Source organism: Heterodontus francisci, chromosome 1, assembly GCF_036365525.1.
Source record: "Heterodontus francisci isolate sHetFra1 chromosome 1, sHetFra1.hap1, whole genome shotgun sequence".
Taxonomy (NCBI): domain Eukaryota; kingdom Metazoa; phylum Chordata; class Chondrichthyes; order Heterodontiformes; family Heterodontidae; genus Heterodontus; species Heterodontus francisci.
In genome coordinates this window covers 220,616,213-220,630,082 of record NC_090371.1, presented here as the reverse complement: position 1 = coordinate 220,630,082, position 13,870 = coordinate 220,616,213, and the positions used below count along the sequence as shown (strand labels likewise).

The window sequence follows — 13,870 nt, the reverse complement described above, 5'->3', positions numbered from 1 at the left end:
ATGAGTGGAAAACTGGCTAAGTTTGATTGGGCAAATAAACAAAAAGGAATGGTGGTAAATAAACAGTGGGAAATATTTAAAGAAACAATTCAAAATATTCAACAAAGATACATTCCATTAAAAAACAAAAATTCAGCAAGAAAGACCCATCACTGGCTTACTAGGGAAGGCAAGGATAGTATTAAATTAAAAGAAGAGGCTTATAATGTTGTAAATAATAGCAGTAAACCTGAGGATTGAGTGGTTTAGAAACCAACAAAGGGCCACCAAAAAGTTGATGAAAAGGAAAAAAATAAAAAATTAGAATAAACTAACCAGTTTATAAACTAACCAGAATAAACTAAAATAAAAACAGTTGTAAGAGCTTTTACAAGTATTAAAAAGGAGTGTAGCTAAAGTAAATGTTGGTCCCTAAGCAGCAAATACAGGAGAAATTATCATGGGGAATGAGAAAGTGGCAAAGACGTTGAACAAATATTGCACGCCTGTCTTCACGGTAGAAGACACAAAATACAAACCAGAAATAGAGGGTAACAAGGGGCTAACATGAATGAGAGCTAAAGGTTATTAATATCAACAAAGTACTGGAGAAAATTAAGGGACTAAAATCTGACAAATCCCCCAGATCTGATGGCTGCTTCCTTGGGTTCTAAAAGAGGTAGCTGCAGAGATAGTGAATGTGCTGGATATAATTTTTCAATATGTCCTAGTTTCTAAAACAGTCCCAGGAGATTGAAAGTTAGCAAATGTAACTCTGCTATTCAAGAAAGAAGGGAGAGAGAAAACCAGGAACCAGAAGCCAGTCAGCCTGACATCAGTTGTTAGGAAAATTCTGGAATCTATTATTAAGGAAGTCTTAACAATGCACTTAGAAAATCATAGTATGATCAGACAAGGTCAACATGGTTTTATGAAAGGCAAATTATGCTTCACAATTTTATTAGAGGTTTTTGAGAATGTAACTAATAAGGTAGATAAAGGGGAACCTGCAGATATGGTATACTTGCATTTCCAGAAGGCATTCGATAAGGTGCCACACAAAAGGTTAATACAAGAGAAGGGCTCATGGAATTGGGAGTAGTATATTAGCATGGATAGAGGATTGGTTAACAGACAGGAAGCAAAGAGAACAGATAAATGGGGCATTTTCAGGTTGGCAGGCTGTAACTAGTGAAGGCCACAAGGATCAGTACTAGGGCCTCAACTATTTACAATCTATATTAATAAGTTAGATGAAGATATCTCGAGTAATGTATCTAAGTCTGCTGATGATACAAAGCTAGGTGGGAATGTAAGCTGTGAGGAGGACACAAAGAGGCTGCAGAGATATAGACAGGTTAAGTAAGTGGCCAACATGGTGACAGATGGAGTATAATGTGGGGAAGTGTGAGGTTATTCACCTTGGCAGTAAGAATAGGAAAGCAGAATATTTTTTAAAAGGTGTGAAACTTCTAAATGTTGATGCTCAGAGGGACTTGGGTATACTCGTACAAGGAACCCAGAAATTTAGCATGCAGGTACAGCAAGCAATAGGAAGGCACATGACATGTTGGCCTTTATTGCAAGAGGATTGGAGTACAAAAATAAAGCAGTCTTGCTACAACTGTACAGGGCTTTTCTATTTCCTTCTCAATATCTAAGGAAGCATATCCTTGCATTGGAGGCTGTACAGCAAAGGTTCAATAGATTGGGTCCGGGGATGAGAGGGTTGTTCTATGATGGGAGGCTGAGTAAATTGGGTTTATACTCTCTGGAGTTTAGAAGAATGAGAGGTGACCTCATTGAAACATACAAGATTCTGAAAGGGCTTGACAGGGTTGACACTGAGAGGTTGTTTCCCCTGGCTGGGGAAACTAGAACACGGGGGGGCGTTCTAGTCTCAGGATAAGGGGCCGATCATTTAGGACTGAGATGAAGAGATATTTCTTCACTCAAAGGGTTGTAAATCTTTGGAATTCTCTTTGTCAGAGTGTTGTGGATATTTCATCGTTGAATATATTTAAGACTGAGATAGACACATTTTTGGTCTCTCAGGGAATCAAGGGATATGGGGAGTGGGCAGGAAAATTGAGTTGAGGCAGAAGATCAACTATGAGCGCATTGAATGGCGGAACAGGCATGAGGGGCTGTATGGTCTACTCCTGCTCCTATTTCTGATGTTCTTATTATGGGTCATACTTAAAAGTTATCTAAGAGTAGAACTAGGTTGGATGTTGCTAGTTCTTCTCGCTCCAGAGAGTAAAGAACTTGGTGGACAGGTTGCCAGCTCGTGCGATGGAAGCAAATTTGCTGAATTCTTTCAAGCAGACGCTGGACCTGTTCTTGACTGAGACAGAGATCGTCTCATACAAGACATAGATATCCTGTTATGTAAATGAGGGACAATCTGATATCCTAGACTAGTCTTGATCGTAGAAGAATTCTCCATGGTTTTTTCCTCTAATTAGCCAGTGATTTTATCTGTTTTTTCACCTCTCTCAGAAGATTACGTGTCTTTCAGTGTAGTGGGGGAGTGACATATAAAGCATCACAATCATGTGATGAATGGACTGACAGGTATTTTCCCATGCATCATTTTCATAAAGATAAGTTGGAAAGGGAATTCTAGAGACTAAAACTATTTGATTTAAACATATCTGCTGATTACTGTTCCGTGGAACATCAGCTAAAATTAGCAACCCTTCAAACATTAAGTCCACTCGCTTATAGTCTTACTGAACTTGTTCACTGCTCCTGGTTCTGATGAAAAGTCATTGACCCGAAACGTTAACTCTGTTTCACCTGCCACAGATGCTTCCAGACCTGCTGAGTATTTCCAGCATTTTCTATTTTTATTTCAGATTTCCAGTGCTCGCAGTATTTTGCTTTTGCTCCCGGTTCTGTTCATTTTAGTTTAGAGATACAGCACTGAAACAGGCCCTTCGGCCCACCAAGTCTGTGCTGACCATCAACCACCCATTTATACTAATGCCACACTAATCCCATATTCCTACCACATCCCCACCTGTCCCTATATTTCCCTACCACCTACCTACACTAGGGGCAATTGCTAATGGCCAACTTACCTATCAACCTGCAAGTCTTTGGCATGTGGGAGGAAACCGGAGCACCCGGAGGAAACCCATGCAAACACAGGAAGAACTTGCAAACTCCACACAGGCAGTACCCAGAATTGAACCCGGGTCACTGGAGCTGTGAGGCTGCGGTGCTAACCACTGCGCCACTGTGCCGCCCCACTTTTTTGGTAGTGAATTCAATGCTACAGAAGGTTAGTATTTTGTAATGAAAATCACAGTTCTGCTGAAGGGTTGCCAACTTGAAATATTAACATTGTATCTTCCCGAACAGATGCTGCCCGACCTGCTGAGTTTCCAGCACATCATGTTTTTATTTCAGATTTCCATAATCTGCAGTATTTTGCTTTGTTTTGATGTTTTGCAGTTGTTTGCAGTATTTTATTTTTAAGTCAGTTTTCACTCTGAATTCAAGTAATAAATCAGAAACAGGGCTTATAAGGCCCTCAAGCCATTAAACCATTGAGCCAAAATCACTCCTCTGCAAGAACCCATAGCTCCTTAAGTGAATTTATTAAACAACCCAAGCCATTTCATATATACAACTTAAAAAAGTGTAACTTCTCTATTTTATGTCTTTAGGGCAATGTCTGTGCAATATTGACAGGTATAGTGGTTTATGAATTTTGCTAAAAATTTGGCTCCTCCAGCATTTGTGGTCTTGCACCAGCTAATACATTGGATGGACATTAGTGGTCTTTTCTCTTCCTTTTTTGTTGCATATCTTAAATATGTGGATGCGCAACACACATTGGGGGAGGCATTGGCACAGTGGCAATGTTATGAGGCTAGTAATCTAGGGACACAGGCCAGTGCTTTGGAGACATAGGTTCAAATCCCACCAGACCAGCTGGTGACATCTGAATTCAATTCATAAATCTGGAATTAAAAAGCTAGTCTAATGGTGACCATCAAACCATTGTCAATTGTTGTAAAAAACCCATCTGGTTCACTAATGCCCTTTAGGAAAGGAAATCTACCATTCTTACCTGGTCATCATGTGACTCCAGACCCACATCAATGTGGCTGACCATTAACTCCCTCTGAAATGGCCCAGCAAGCCACTCAGTTGTCAAGGGCAATTAGGGATGGGAAACAAATACTGGCCTTGCCAGCAAAGCCCACATCCCATCAATGAATAAAAAAAAACATTCTGGCATCCATGTTTTTGAAGTTTGTATGTGGGATCAGCCCACATGCAGTCATGCCAGGTGTTGTTTGGTACACTGCCACCTTAATTAGTCTAGCTGAGAGAGATACTTCGATCTGGGATAGTTAGAACATTGGTATTTATTATATTAGAACACGAGTCTGTGTGACTCCACCAAAGCCATGCTGCATCTAGCTCTCACATGTGAACTCTTACATCATCATGTTAGGAGATATTCTTTACACTCTCAAAGATTAACCCTTTCAGACCCTAATACTACAACTGGCATTAGCATTTATAGGCACGTTGAATCTATTTTCAAGCACCAAAGGCAAGCATGCCAGCTACTTAGCAACAAAAATCATGATGATACCAGGGTTGATGTGAATAATAACTTATTTGTAATATCCCAATTAATTCAGCAGTAAAGACAGCATGGAGTGGGCTTCGCCATCAGAAACTCCTTGCTCAGCATGATAGAGCCTCCCTCAAATGGCTCGGAACGCATACTGTCCATCCGACTGCTCACTACCTCTGGTCCAGTACACCTACTCAGCATCTATGCTCCAACACTCTGCTCCCCACCTGAAGCTAAAGACCAGTTCTACGAGGAACTCCATAATATCATTAGCAGCATCCCCAACACCGAACACCTGTTCCTGCTGGGGGACTTTAATGACAGGGTTGGGGCCGACCATGACTCATGGCCCTCCTGCCTTGGGCGCTATGGCGTTGGAAGGATGAATGAGAATGGGCAGAGACTGCTTGAGTTGTGGACCTATCATAACCTCTGCATCACCAACTCGTTCTTTCACACTAAACCCTGTCACCAGGTTTCATGGAGGCACCCAAGATCACGTCGTTGGCACCAGCTAGACCTCATCGTCACAAGGTGAGCCTCCTTAAACAGTGTTCAAATCACACGCAGCTTTCACAGTGCGGACTATGACACCGACCACTCCCTGGTGTGCAGCAAGGTTAGACTCAGACCAAAGATGTTGCATCATTCCAAGCTGAAGGGCCACCCGTGCATCAACACGAGCAGAATTTCTCATCCACAGTCATTACAAAAATTTCTAAATTCACTTGTAACAGCACTTCAAAACACTCCCACAGGGGATGCTGAGACCAAGTGGGCCCACATCAGAGACGCCATCTATGAGTCAGCTTTGACCAACTACGGCAAACGTGCGAAGAGAAATGCAGACTGGTTTCAATCTCATAGTGAAGAGCTGGAACCTGTCATAGCCGCTAAGCGCATTGCACTGCTGAACTACAAGAAAGCTCCCAGCTAGTTAACATTCGTAGCACTTAAAGCAGCCAGAAGCACTGCACAAAGAACAGCCAGGCGCTGTGCAAATGACTACTGGCAACACCTATGCAGTCATATTCAGCTGGCCTCAGACACTGGAAACATCAGAGGAATGTATCATGGCATTAAGAGAGCTTTTGGGCCAACCATCAAGAAGATCGCCCCCCTCAAATCTAAATAAGGGGACATAATCACTGACCAACGCAAACAAATGGACCACTGGGTTGAGCACTACCTAGAACTGTACTCCAGGGAGAATGTTGTCACTGAGACCGCCCTCAATGCAGCCCAGCCTCTACCAGTCATGGATGAGCTGGACATACAGCTAACAAAATCGGAACTCAGTGATGCCATTGATTCTCTAGCCAGCGGAAAAGCCCCTGGGAAGGACAGCATTACCCCTGAAATAATCAACAGTGCCAAGCCTGCTATACTCTCAGCACTACATGAACTGCTATGCCTGTGCTGGGACGAGGGAGCAGTACCTCAGGACATGCGCGATGCCAATATCATCACCCTCTATAAAAACAAAGGTGACCGCGGTGACTGCAACAACTACCGTGGAATCTCCCTGCTCAGCATAGTGGGGAAAGTCTTTGCTCGAGTTGCTCTAAACAGGCTCCAGAAGCTGGCCGAGCGCGTCTACCCTGAGGCACAGTGTGGCTTTCGTGCAGAGAGATCGACCGTTGACATGCTGTTCTCCCTTCGTCAGATACAGGAGAAATGCCGCGAACAACAGATGCCGCTCTACATTGCTTTCATTGATCTCACCAAAGCCTTTGACCTCGTCAGCAGACGTGGTCTCTTCAGACTACTAGAAAAGATTGGATGTCCACCAAAGCTACTAAGTATCTTCACCTCATTCCATGACAATATGAAAGGCACAATTCAACATGGCGGCACCTCATCAGACCCCTTTACTATCCTGAGCGGTGTGAAACAGTGTTCTCGCACCCACACTTTTTGGGATTTTCTTCTCCCTGCTGCTCTCACATGCGTTCAAGTCTTCTGAAGAAGGAATTTTCCTCCACACAAGATCAGGGGGCAGGTTGTTCAACCTTGCCCGTCTAAGAGCGAAGTCCAAAGTATGGAAAGTCCTCATCAGGGAACTCCTCTTTGCTGACGATGCTGCTTTAACATCTCACACTGAAGAGTGCCTGCAGAGTCTCATCGACAGGTTGGCTGCCTGCAATGAATTTGGCCTAACCATCAGCCTCAAGAAAACGAACATCATGGGGCAGGACGTCAGAAATGCTCCATCCATCAATATTGGCGACCACGCTCTGGAAGTGGTTCAAGAGTTCACCTACCTAGGCTCAACTATCAGCAGTAACCTGTCTCTAGATGCAGAAATCAACAAGCGCATGGGAAAGGCTTCCACTGCTATGTCCAGACTGGCCAAGAGAGTGTGGGAAAATGGCGCACTGACACGGAACACAAAAGTCCAAGTATATCAAGCCTGTGTCCTCAGTACCGTGCTCTATGGCAGCGAGGCCTGGACAACGTATGTCAGCCAACAGCGACGTCTCAATTCATTCCATCTGCGCTGCCTCCGGAGAATCCTTGGCATCAGGCGGCAGGACCGTATCTCCAACACAGAAGTCCTCAAGGCGGCCAACATCCCCAGCTTATACACACTACTGAGTCAGCGGCGCGTGAGATGGCTTAGCCATGTGAGCCGCATGGAAGATGGCAGGATCCCCAAAGACACATTGTACAGCGAGCTCGCCACTGGTATCAGACCCACCGGCCGTCCATGTCTCCGCTTTAAAGACGTCTGCAAACGCGACATGAAGTCCTGTGACACTGATCACAAGTCGTGGGAGTCAGTTGCCAGCGTTCGCCAGAGCTGGCGGGAAGCCATAAAGGCGGGGCTAAAGTGTGGCGAGTCGAAGTGACTTAGTAGTTGGCAGGAAAAAAGACAGAGGCGCAAGGGGAGAGCCAACTGTGTAATAGCCCCGACAAACAAATTTCTCTGCAGCACCTGTGGAAGAGCCTGTCACTCTAGAATTGGCCACTCCAGGCACTGCTCCACACACCACTGACCGCCTCCAGGTGCTTACCCATTGTCTCTTGAGATAAGGAGGCCAAAGAAGAATGCAGTTTGATCTAGCACTAATTCTGGCCCAATATATTCCATAGATTTCCCTCAGGAAACCTTTAAACAACCACTAGATACAGGTACTATACTTTGAAAATAAATGTATAATGATACTTGTGCAGCATAATGGCCCTGCTTGAACTTATCTTCTTTTGCATTGAAAATATCATGGGAGAATTGCTTCTTTTCATGAATCAATGACACTTTTGGATGTAAGGTTCCATGGCCACTGCAGGCATTAATCAAGTAGCGTATTGTACAATTGTGTAATTTTCTTCACTGTGCAATTTACAATAATAATAAAAAAATTATCTGCTTCAAGATGGAAACAATATTGTCAATTCAGGATATATTTATGCTCTTTTGGAATTAAAAACTGTGCCAAATTTGGCCTTTGAAATGTGCATTTGAGGAATTAGTACCAACAGAATGCAGCCAATACCTTATGTCGCAATCGCACTAATGGTGGATAGTGTTTTGGACCATATCCTTCTTTGGCTGGCCATCCCTCTGTGTTCAGCAACACAATGCTAAGCAATAAAAGAACTGACCACCGCTCTGGTGTCATCATTGATCTATGCCTGAAAGAGGAAAGAGAATAAAAGTTGAGTCATTTGATTATTTAAATACTTGAACAAAAATCAGTTATGAAGTTACTACCTATCTAATACATTAGCAACAATGTAATTGAAGTAGGCTTACTGGAATAAAGATGGTCAATAACTGTCCGACTTTCATTTCTTAATTACACATCAGGATAACAACTTAGCAGGGATTCTGTCTCAGTGCCTTACGTTGCTGCTTTATGTAAAACCTGTTTTTAATTCTCTGCCCACTGCTGCAAATTAATATAACAATTATACTAATGATTTTTGTGATTTTGAACCACATTGAAGGTTAAATTTGTGTTATTACACAGTGTCCAATTTGCATAATTTGTTCAACTGTGGAGACTGAGAATATATGTTTAGATAATCCCACAGTATCAGCAACTGGACAGAAAATGCTGGAAATACATAGCATAACAGTCAGCATCTTGTGAGGTGAAAAGATTGGTGTAACTTCAAAGGAATTTCAATAAATTTTCATACAGTTGTTTTAAATTTGAAGATCCATGATTTACTGGGGTTGTAGGTACTTAAAAAAAATTGAAAATTCGATGGCACAACACTAGTCCCTGAAATATTAAGATGTAAATCTGAGTTACAATCATTCCCACACTATTCATCCTCACTGCACAGGTAGTAATCTGGAATGAAAATCAGACGGGCTCTATCCATTCCACCAGATTATTGCCCATGAATAATTTTAGCTTAAATCCACATCCGAGCATTGCAGTCAGTCACCCTCAGCCTTTGGACTTCCTACAGCCACACGGGTGATAATCTGGTGAATGGATTGCCTGCCCATTATACAGCACATCCGGTTTTCGTTCCAGGTTCCCACCTGTGCCACTAATGGTGAACAGTCACTCCTGAATTCCCAATCTCAGTTGAGAAAAACAGTAGAAACAAGACATTTTTCCACAGGCACAAAAGAGGGTTAGTTTTTTAATCACTTTTTTTCATTACTACAATGACATTAAACTGAGAATTTATCATTTGACTTCCCCCTTGGCTCACCACCACCTTCTTAAGGGCAGTTAGGGATGGGTAACAAATGCTGGCCTCGCCAGTGATGCTCACATCCCAAGAAAGAATAACAAGTCATTCATGAAAAGAAAAAGTAATTTACAATGGGTTAAAATGGGGCGGCACAGTGGCGCAATGGTTAGCACCGCAGCCTCACAGCTCCAGGGACCCGGGTTCAATTCTGGGTACTACCTGTGTGGAGTTTGCAAGTTCTCCCTGTGTCTGTGTGGGTTTTCCCCGGGTGCTCTAGTTTCCTCCCACAGCCAAAGACTTGCAGGTGATAGGTAAATTGGCCATTGTAAATTGCCCCTAGTGTAGGTAGGTGATAGGGAATAAGGGATTACTGTAGGGTTAGTATAAATGGGTGGCTGTTGGTCGGCACAGACTCGGTGGGCCGAAGGGCCTGTTTCAGTGCTGTATCTCTAAATAAATAAATGAAATGTTAGCATCATTGCTTTACTAGTAATCATCAGTACAAGGCAGAAGATCTCTTATATGGTTTCGATATTCAACAGGTAATCCATGAAATGTAAAGGATAACTTGTGTGCAAAACAAATATTCACAGACCTAATAAGTCACAACTAGATTAAAAAATCACATGTCAATAATGATTAACATCAACAACTTGTATTTATATAGTGCTTTTAACATAGTGAAATGTCCCAAGGCACTTCACAAGAACGTAATCAAAATTTGACACTGAGCCACAGAAAAGCTTAACTTTTCAGTTGTAGCCCATCCATAGTTCCCAACTCCAGTCTTTTATTAAATAATGTACAACCTAGCAACAAAACAGCTCTGTACTAGATTGGGATACCTGGGTAGATTTTCAACTTGCCATCCAGGCATAAAACTGGCATTCAGCCACTCATAATAGACAGCCACTTGAGAACAGTGGAAATGAAAATCCAGTGGTTTCTAGAACGGACGGTGGATTTGCAATGCCAGTTTAATGTCCAGATGCTAAAGTGTAAATTTATCCCAGTGTCTTCTCTTCTAACACTAACTTTTAAAAAGTGCTCAGACTGATTTGAAAAGAGCTCAGTCTTGATCTTGGCCTGACTGTGTGCAAGTCTACAATAAATTCTAACCTACAATTCAACACCAAATTGACAATGTCATAGATTACTAAAATGGAAACTGAAGTGTCACAGTCATTCAGAAGAGGCTATTGGGATGAAGGCTCATCGTTGGAGCAGAGATACACCCTCCATCTTTCGTGTGCTACACCTGTTATCTAGGAGTTTTGACAGCATCATAATGATTAGATGTTCCACTCTCTAGCATTAACGACCCTGATTTCAATAAGCACGTAAATATACCCCCAACAGATGAAGACATAACTACTTCTTCAGAGTGGTGAAGCTACCACATAGACTGGAAATATAGGAAATATTAAAGTGCCATCAGTGATTTGATGACATTTTGAAAAAAATACTGGCATTTCATCATGTTACTGGTAACAGAGAAATTTCAGAACATATTCCAGATACGGTGGGAGCACAAAATATCTCAATTGAACCAAAAATTCTCAAGCTTGTCTTGTTCCTGGAAGTGCAGCACACCAGATGCAGATGACCTCCACTGCTGACCTCAACAGTGTCTGTGGTCAGGTCAAAGTCAATTTATTTGAATGTGTTCCACAGGCACTGTGCCAACGTGCGAAATTTATCTTGGGCAGAAGCGCAAAATGGGCAATAAATCCGATGGTGTGCAAAACAAGCTGCTGATTTGCTATTGCTGTTGATTGCTATTGCTAAAGACAAATTTCATCCCTGCTATGTCTGCATGCCTTTCTTGTCTATGTAGTGTCATAATTTATGGTCATACCTTTTTTTTGTCAACCTTTCCTACTGTAAGTTTCCACATTCATATTTTGCAACCCATTTTCCTATACTGACATCATGACTTGTGATAAATCAATCAAATCACTCAAAATACTTAAATTTAAAAAAAATTCATCCACCATTTTCCTTAGCAACTTAAATTTCTAAGCTTACATCCCCTCTAATAAGTGTGTTTGCGGTAGGTAGTCTTCACACCAAAATATGTGATATTGGCCCTAACCCAGCACAACTGGACAATTGAGAAAGGATCAACTTGAGTCTGTAAAAGGAAGAGACTTTAGTCATTAATAGGCAAATAAACAAGAGAACCTGTAGAAGAGGGTGAGTTTGGTGGGGAGCTGGCAAAATGAGGTTGGTAAAGGCTGGGCAAGGCTGATCATATACAGTTTCAGCTTCATGTGCTTTCTTAAAGTACTGCAATGCCTTCACACTCATCCACTCTTTCTTCAAAGGCATATGTCATTGAGTGCACAACTTAACTAGCTTTTCTTTCACATCATAGGAAGTGTTGTGAAGGAAGAGGTCATCTACTCTTAAGGCACCCAAGCACTTCCACTGCACAGCTGCTGCCACATCCTCACCAACTTCATCCTGCAATCTTAGTTGTGCAAGCATTAGCACAGAAATACCCACTTGCAAGGAATTGGTCAGACAGTCAAAAGGGTTGTCACCATGTCAGTCACTAGGCACTAGTGAAGAATGTGAACCTGGGAGTAGAAGAGAGGGAGACTGCCGTTCTTCCACAGAAGGGGAAGTCTGCCTACAGCTTCATACTCTGACCATGCGGTAACATTGGAGCACGATTTAGTCTTCTCATCTCTGACTCTCTGTCATGTTGGATTTTTAAACTGGCAGATTAATTCTTTCATGTTTAACTTCTACATTTTCTGTTCTTAATACCAAGTATTGTTCTTTCATTATTATGTTTTACCCCTTTCTGATAAGCTTTTCTCTTTCTGCCAGCTGCCTTAATGAGAGAAGCACCATTCCCAGCTGAAGCTCAACTCTTCCTGAACTGTTTAACAAAGTTTCTGTCACTCCTGATCAGGCTCTGGTCTGCCTGATACCCCACTGTTTCATGTTAGTGTCAGCACTCCCGACCGGGGCCCTGCTTTGCCACCTGGTTGTCCGTGTAAGACTCATTTGCAAGCACTTCTGCTATCTCACTCAGCCATTGTTGGCTGCAGGCTTTTCTTGATCCATCCTCTTCTGTCACTCCCTATTCCTCCACTTTTACTCTACCTCTCTCCTTTTCATCCCCAGCCTCTAACCCACTCTGCCTTCCCCCTCTACTGGTATCCAAAATTACAATCCCCCATTATGTCCAATTATACCCTGCTGTCTAGGCCAACTTCACCTCAGGACTAGTTTGTTTTGGCAATGTACAATGCCATGGGAGATTAACCAGTCAGAAAAGGAAGCAAACAGTTAATTTTTGCATAATGCATTGCTGTTGAAAAACAAATTTGAAAGAAAACTCAATCTTTTTCCAGAATATCACTTTCTAATGTTCCTGGAACTCTGGAATCCTTCCCCTTTTCAAAATAGAACGAGACCCTGAGGCTCCTTTCAAATACTGCCAGACCCCAGGTTCTCATCCCAACGTCCTCAGATCCCAGGGCTGCCCCCAGTGTTGATAAGTTAGTGCCTCTGATAATATCGCTTGGAATAAAAGCTCTGTTCTTATAAAACTTCTTTAAAAAGACAATCAATCACCTGAAATACAATGGTAAGGGAGTGAGTAGAATGGAGAGTTTAGCCATGCAGGGGTGCAATCTGATGTAGTACCTGGATCCATAGGGTTTCTGTCCATGTAAAAAACAGTCCTAATTCTGATCAGTTGGTTAGGTAGACAGACTGATTTGGGGACATATCTAGGGGAATTCCTGAACTACCCTAAGATTTTCACCCACTGTGCCCTCCCTAGGCCGAATAAAACTCACTCTAGCTGATTTTCTTCCTTGAAGGAGTAGAATATTTGTTTTTCTTACTTCTACAACCCTTTACAGATTTCGCTTCCCTATCTTACCACTGGGTGCCATCTCGAGGTCCACAGCTAATGCACTGATGCGCTCACACATGTGCGTTGCCCTTTTTGATTTTAGAAATAACCTTGCCCCATAATTTGGGTCAGAACCTACATCAAGGGCCATCGATAGCTGATCATCCATCACACTTCCAGCAGCAGAGCATTGACCTTGGAATCTTGCAGCCACTATCATATAGTGGAACCATGGAATTGGTTGCAATATTCCATTTCAAAATGCTTTGAAAACAACTATGTAGGGATCTGCCAATGAAAAATACAATGGCCAACATTTTACTCGCCTCCGAGAAGTGAACTGGGAGGCAGGCTGGGTGGTGCTGCTCATAAAATCACAGAGAGCCGTGTCAGATCAGCTCCCTGATGTGGTGCCGCCGTCAGGGCATTTTACCAACAGCGGGACTGGATGCAGAGAGGCTGCCTGCTCCAAGAATGTGGGCAGCCAACTTACATAATTAATGGCCCAATTAGGGGCCACTTTAGGATGCCATCAGCATTTTGTTGACATCCGGGTGACCCCACGCCACTTGCAGAGGCTGCCAGCTAATTGGAGACTCCTCCCGGTGGCAGCCTGGGTTGGTGGGGCAGGCTCCATGGCCCAAAGAGGGGGCTGTGGGCAGGGAAGGTAGCCCTCGCGGCCCCAATGATTTCGCCGTAGGGGTTTCTCCTCTAACGTTGGTCGAATGATTTTTTTTCAATTCCCTGTCAAG

The 13,870-nt window shown here is 42.8% G+C and overlaps 1 protein-coding gene across 1 annotated transcript in view; it reads right to left on the bottom strand.

Moving 5' to 3' along the window:
* fstl5 (follistatin-like 5) overlaps window positions 1-13,870 on the bottom strand; it is a 1,003,829-nt gene that overhangs the window by 950,030 nt on the left and 39,929 nt on the right. Inside the window, exon 2 of the mRNA XM_068021658.1 lies at window positions 8,080-8,218. Coding sequence (XP_067877759.1) covers window positions 8,080-8,208 — 129 coding nt within the window. The 5' untranslated portion in view covers window positions 8,209-8,218. The remainder of the gene's footprint in view (window positions 1-8,079; window positions 8,219-13,870) is intronic.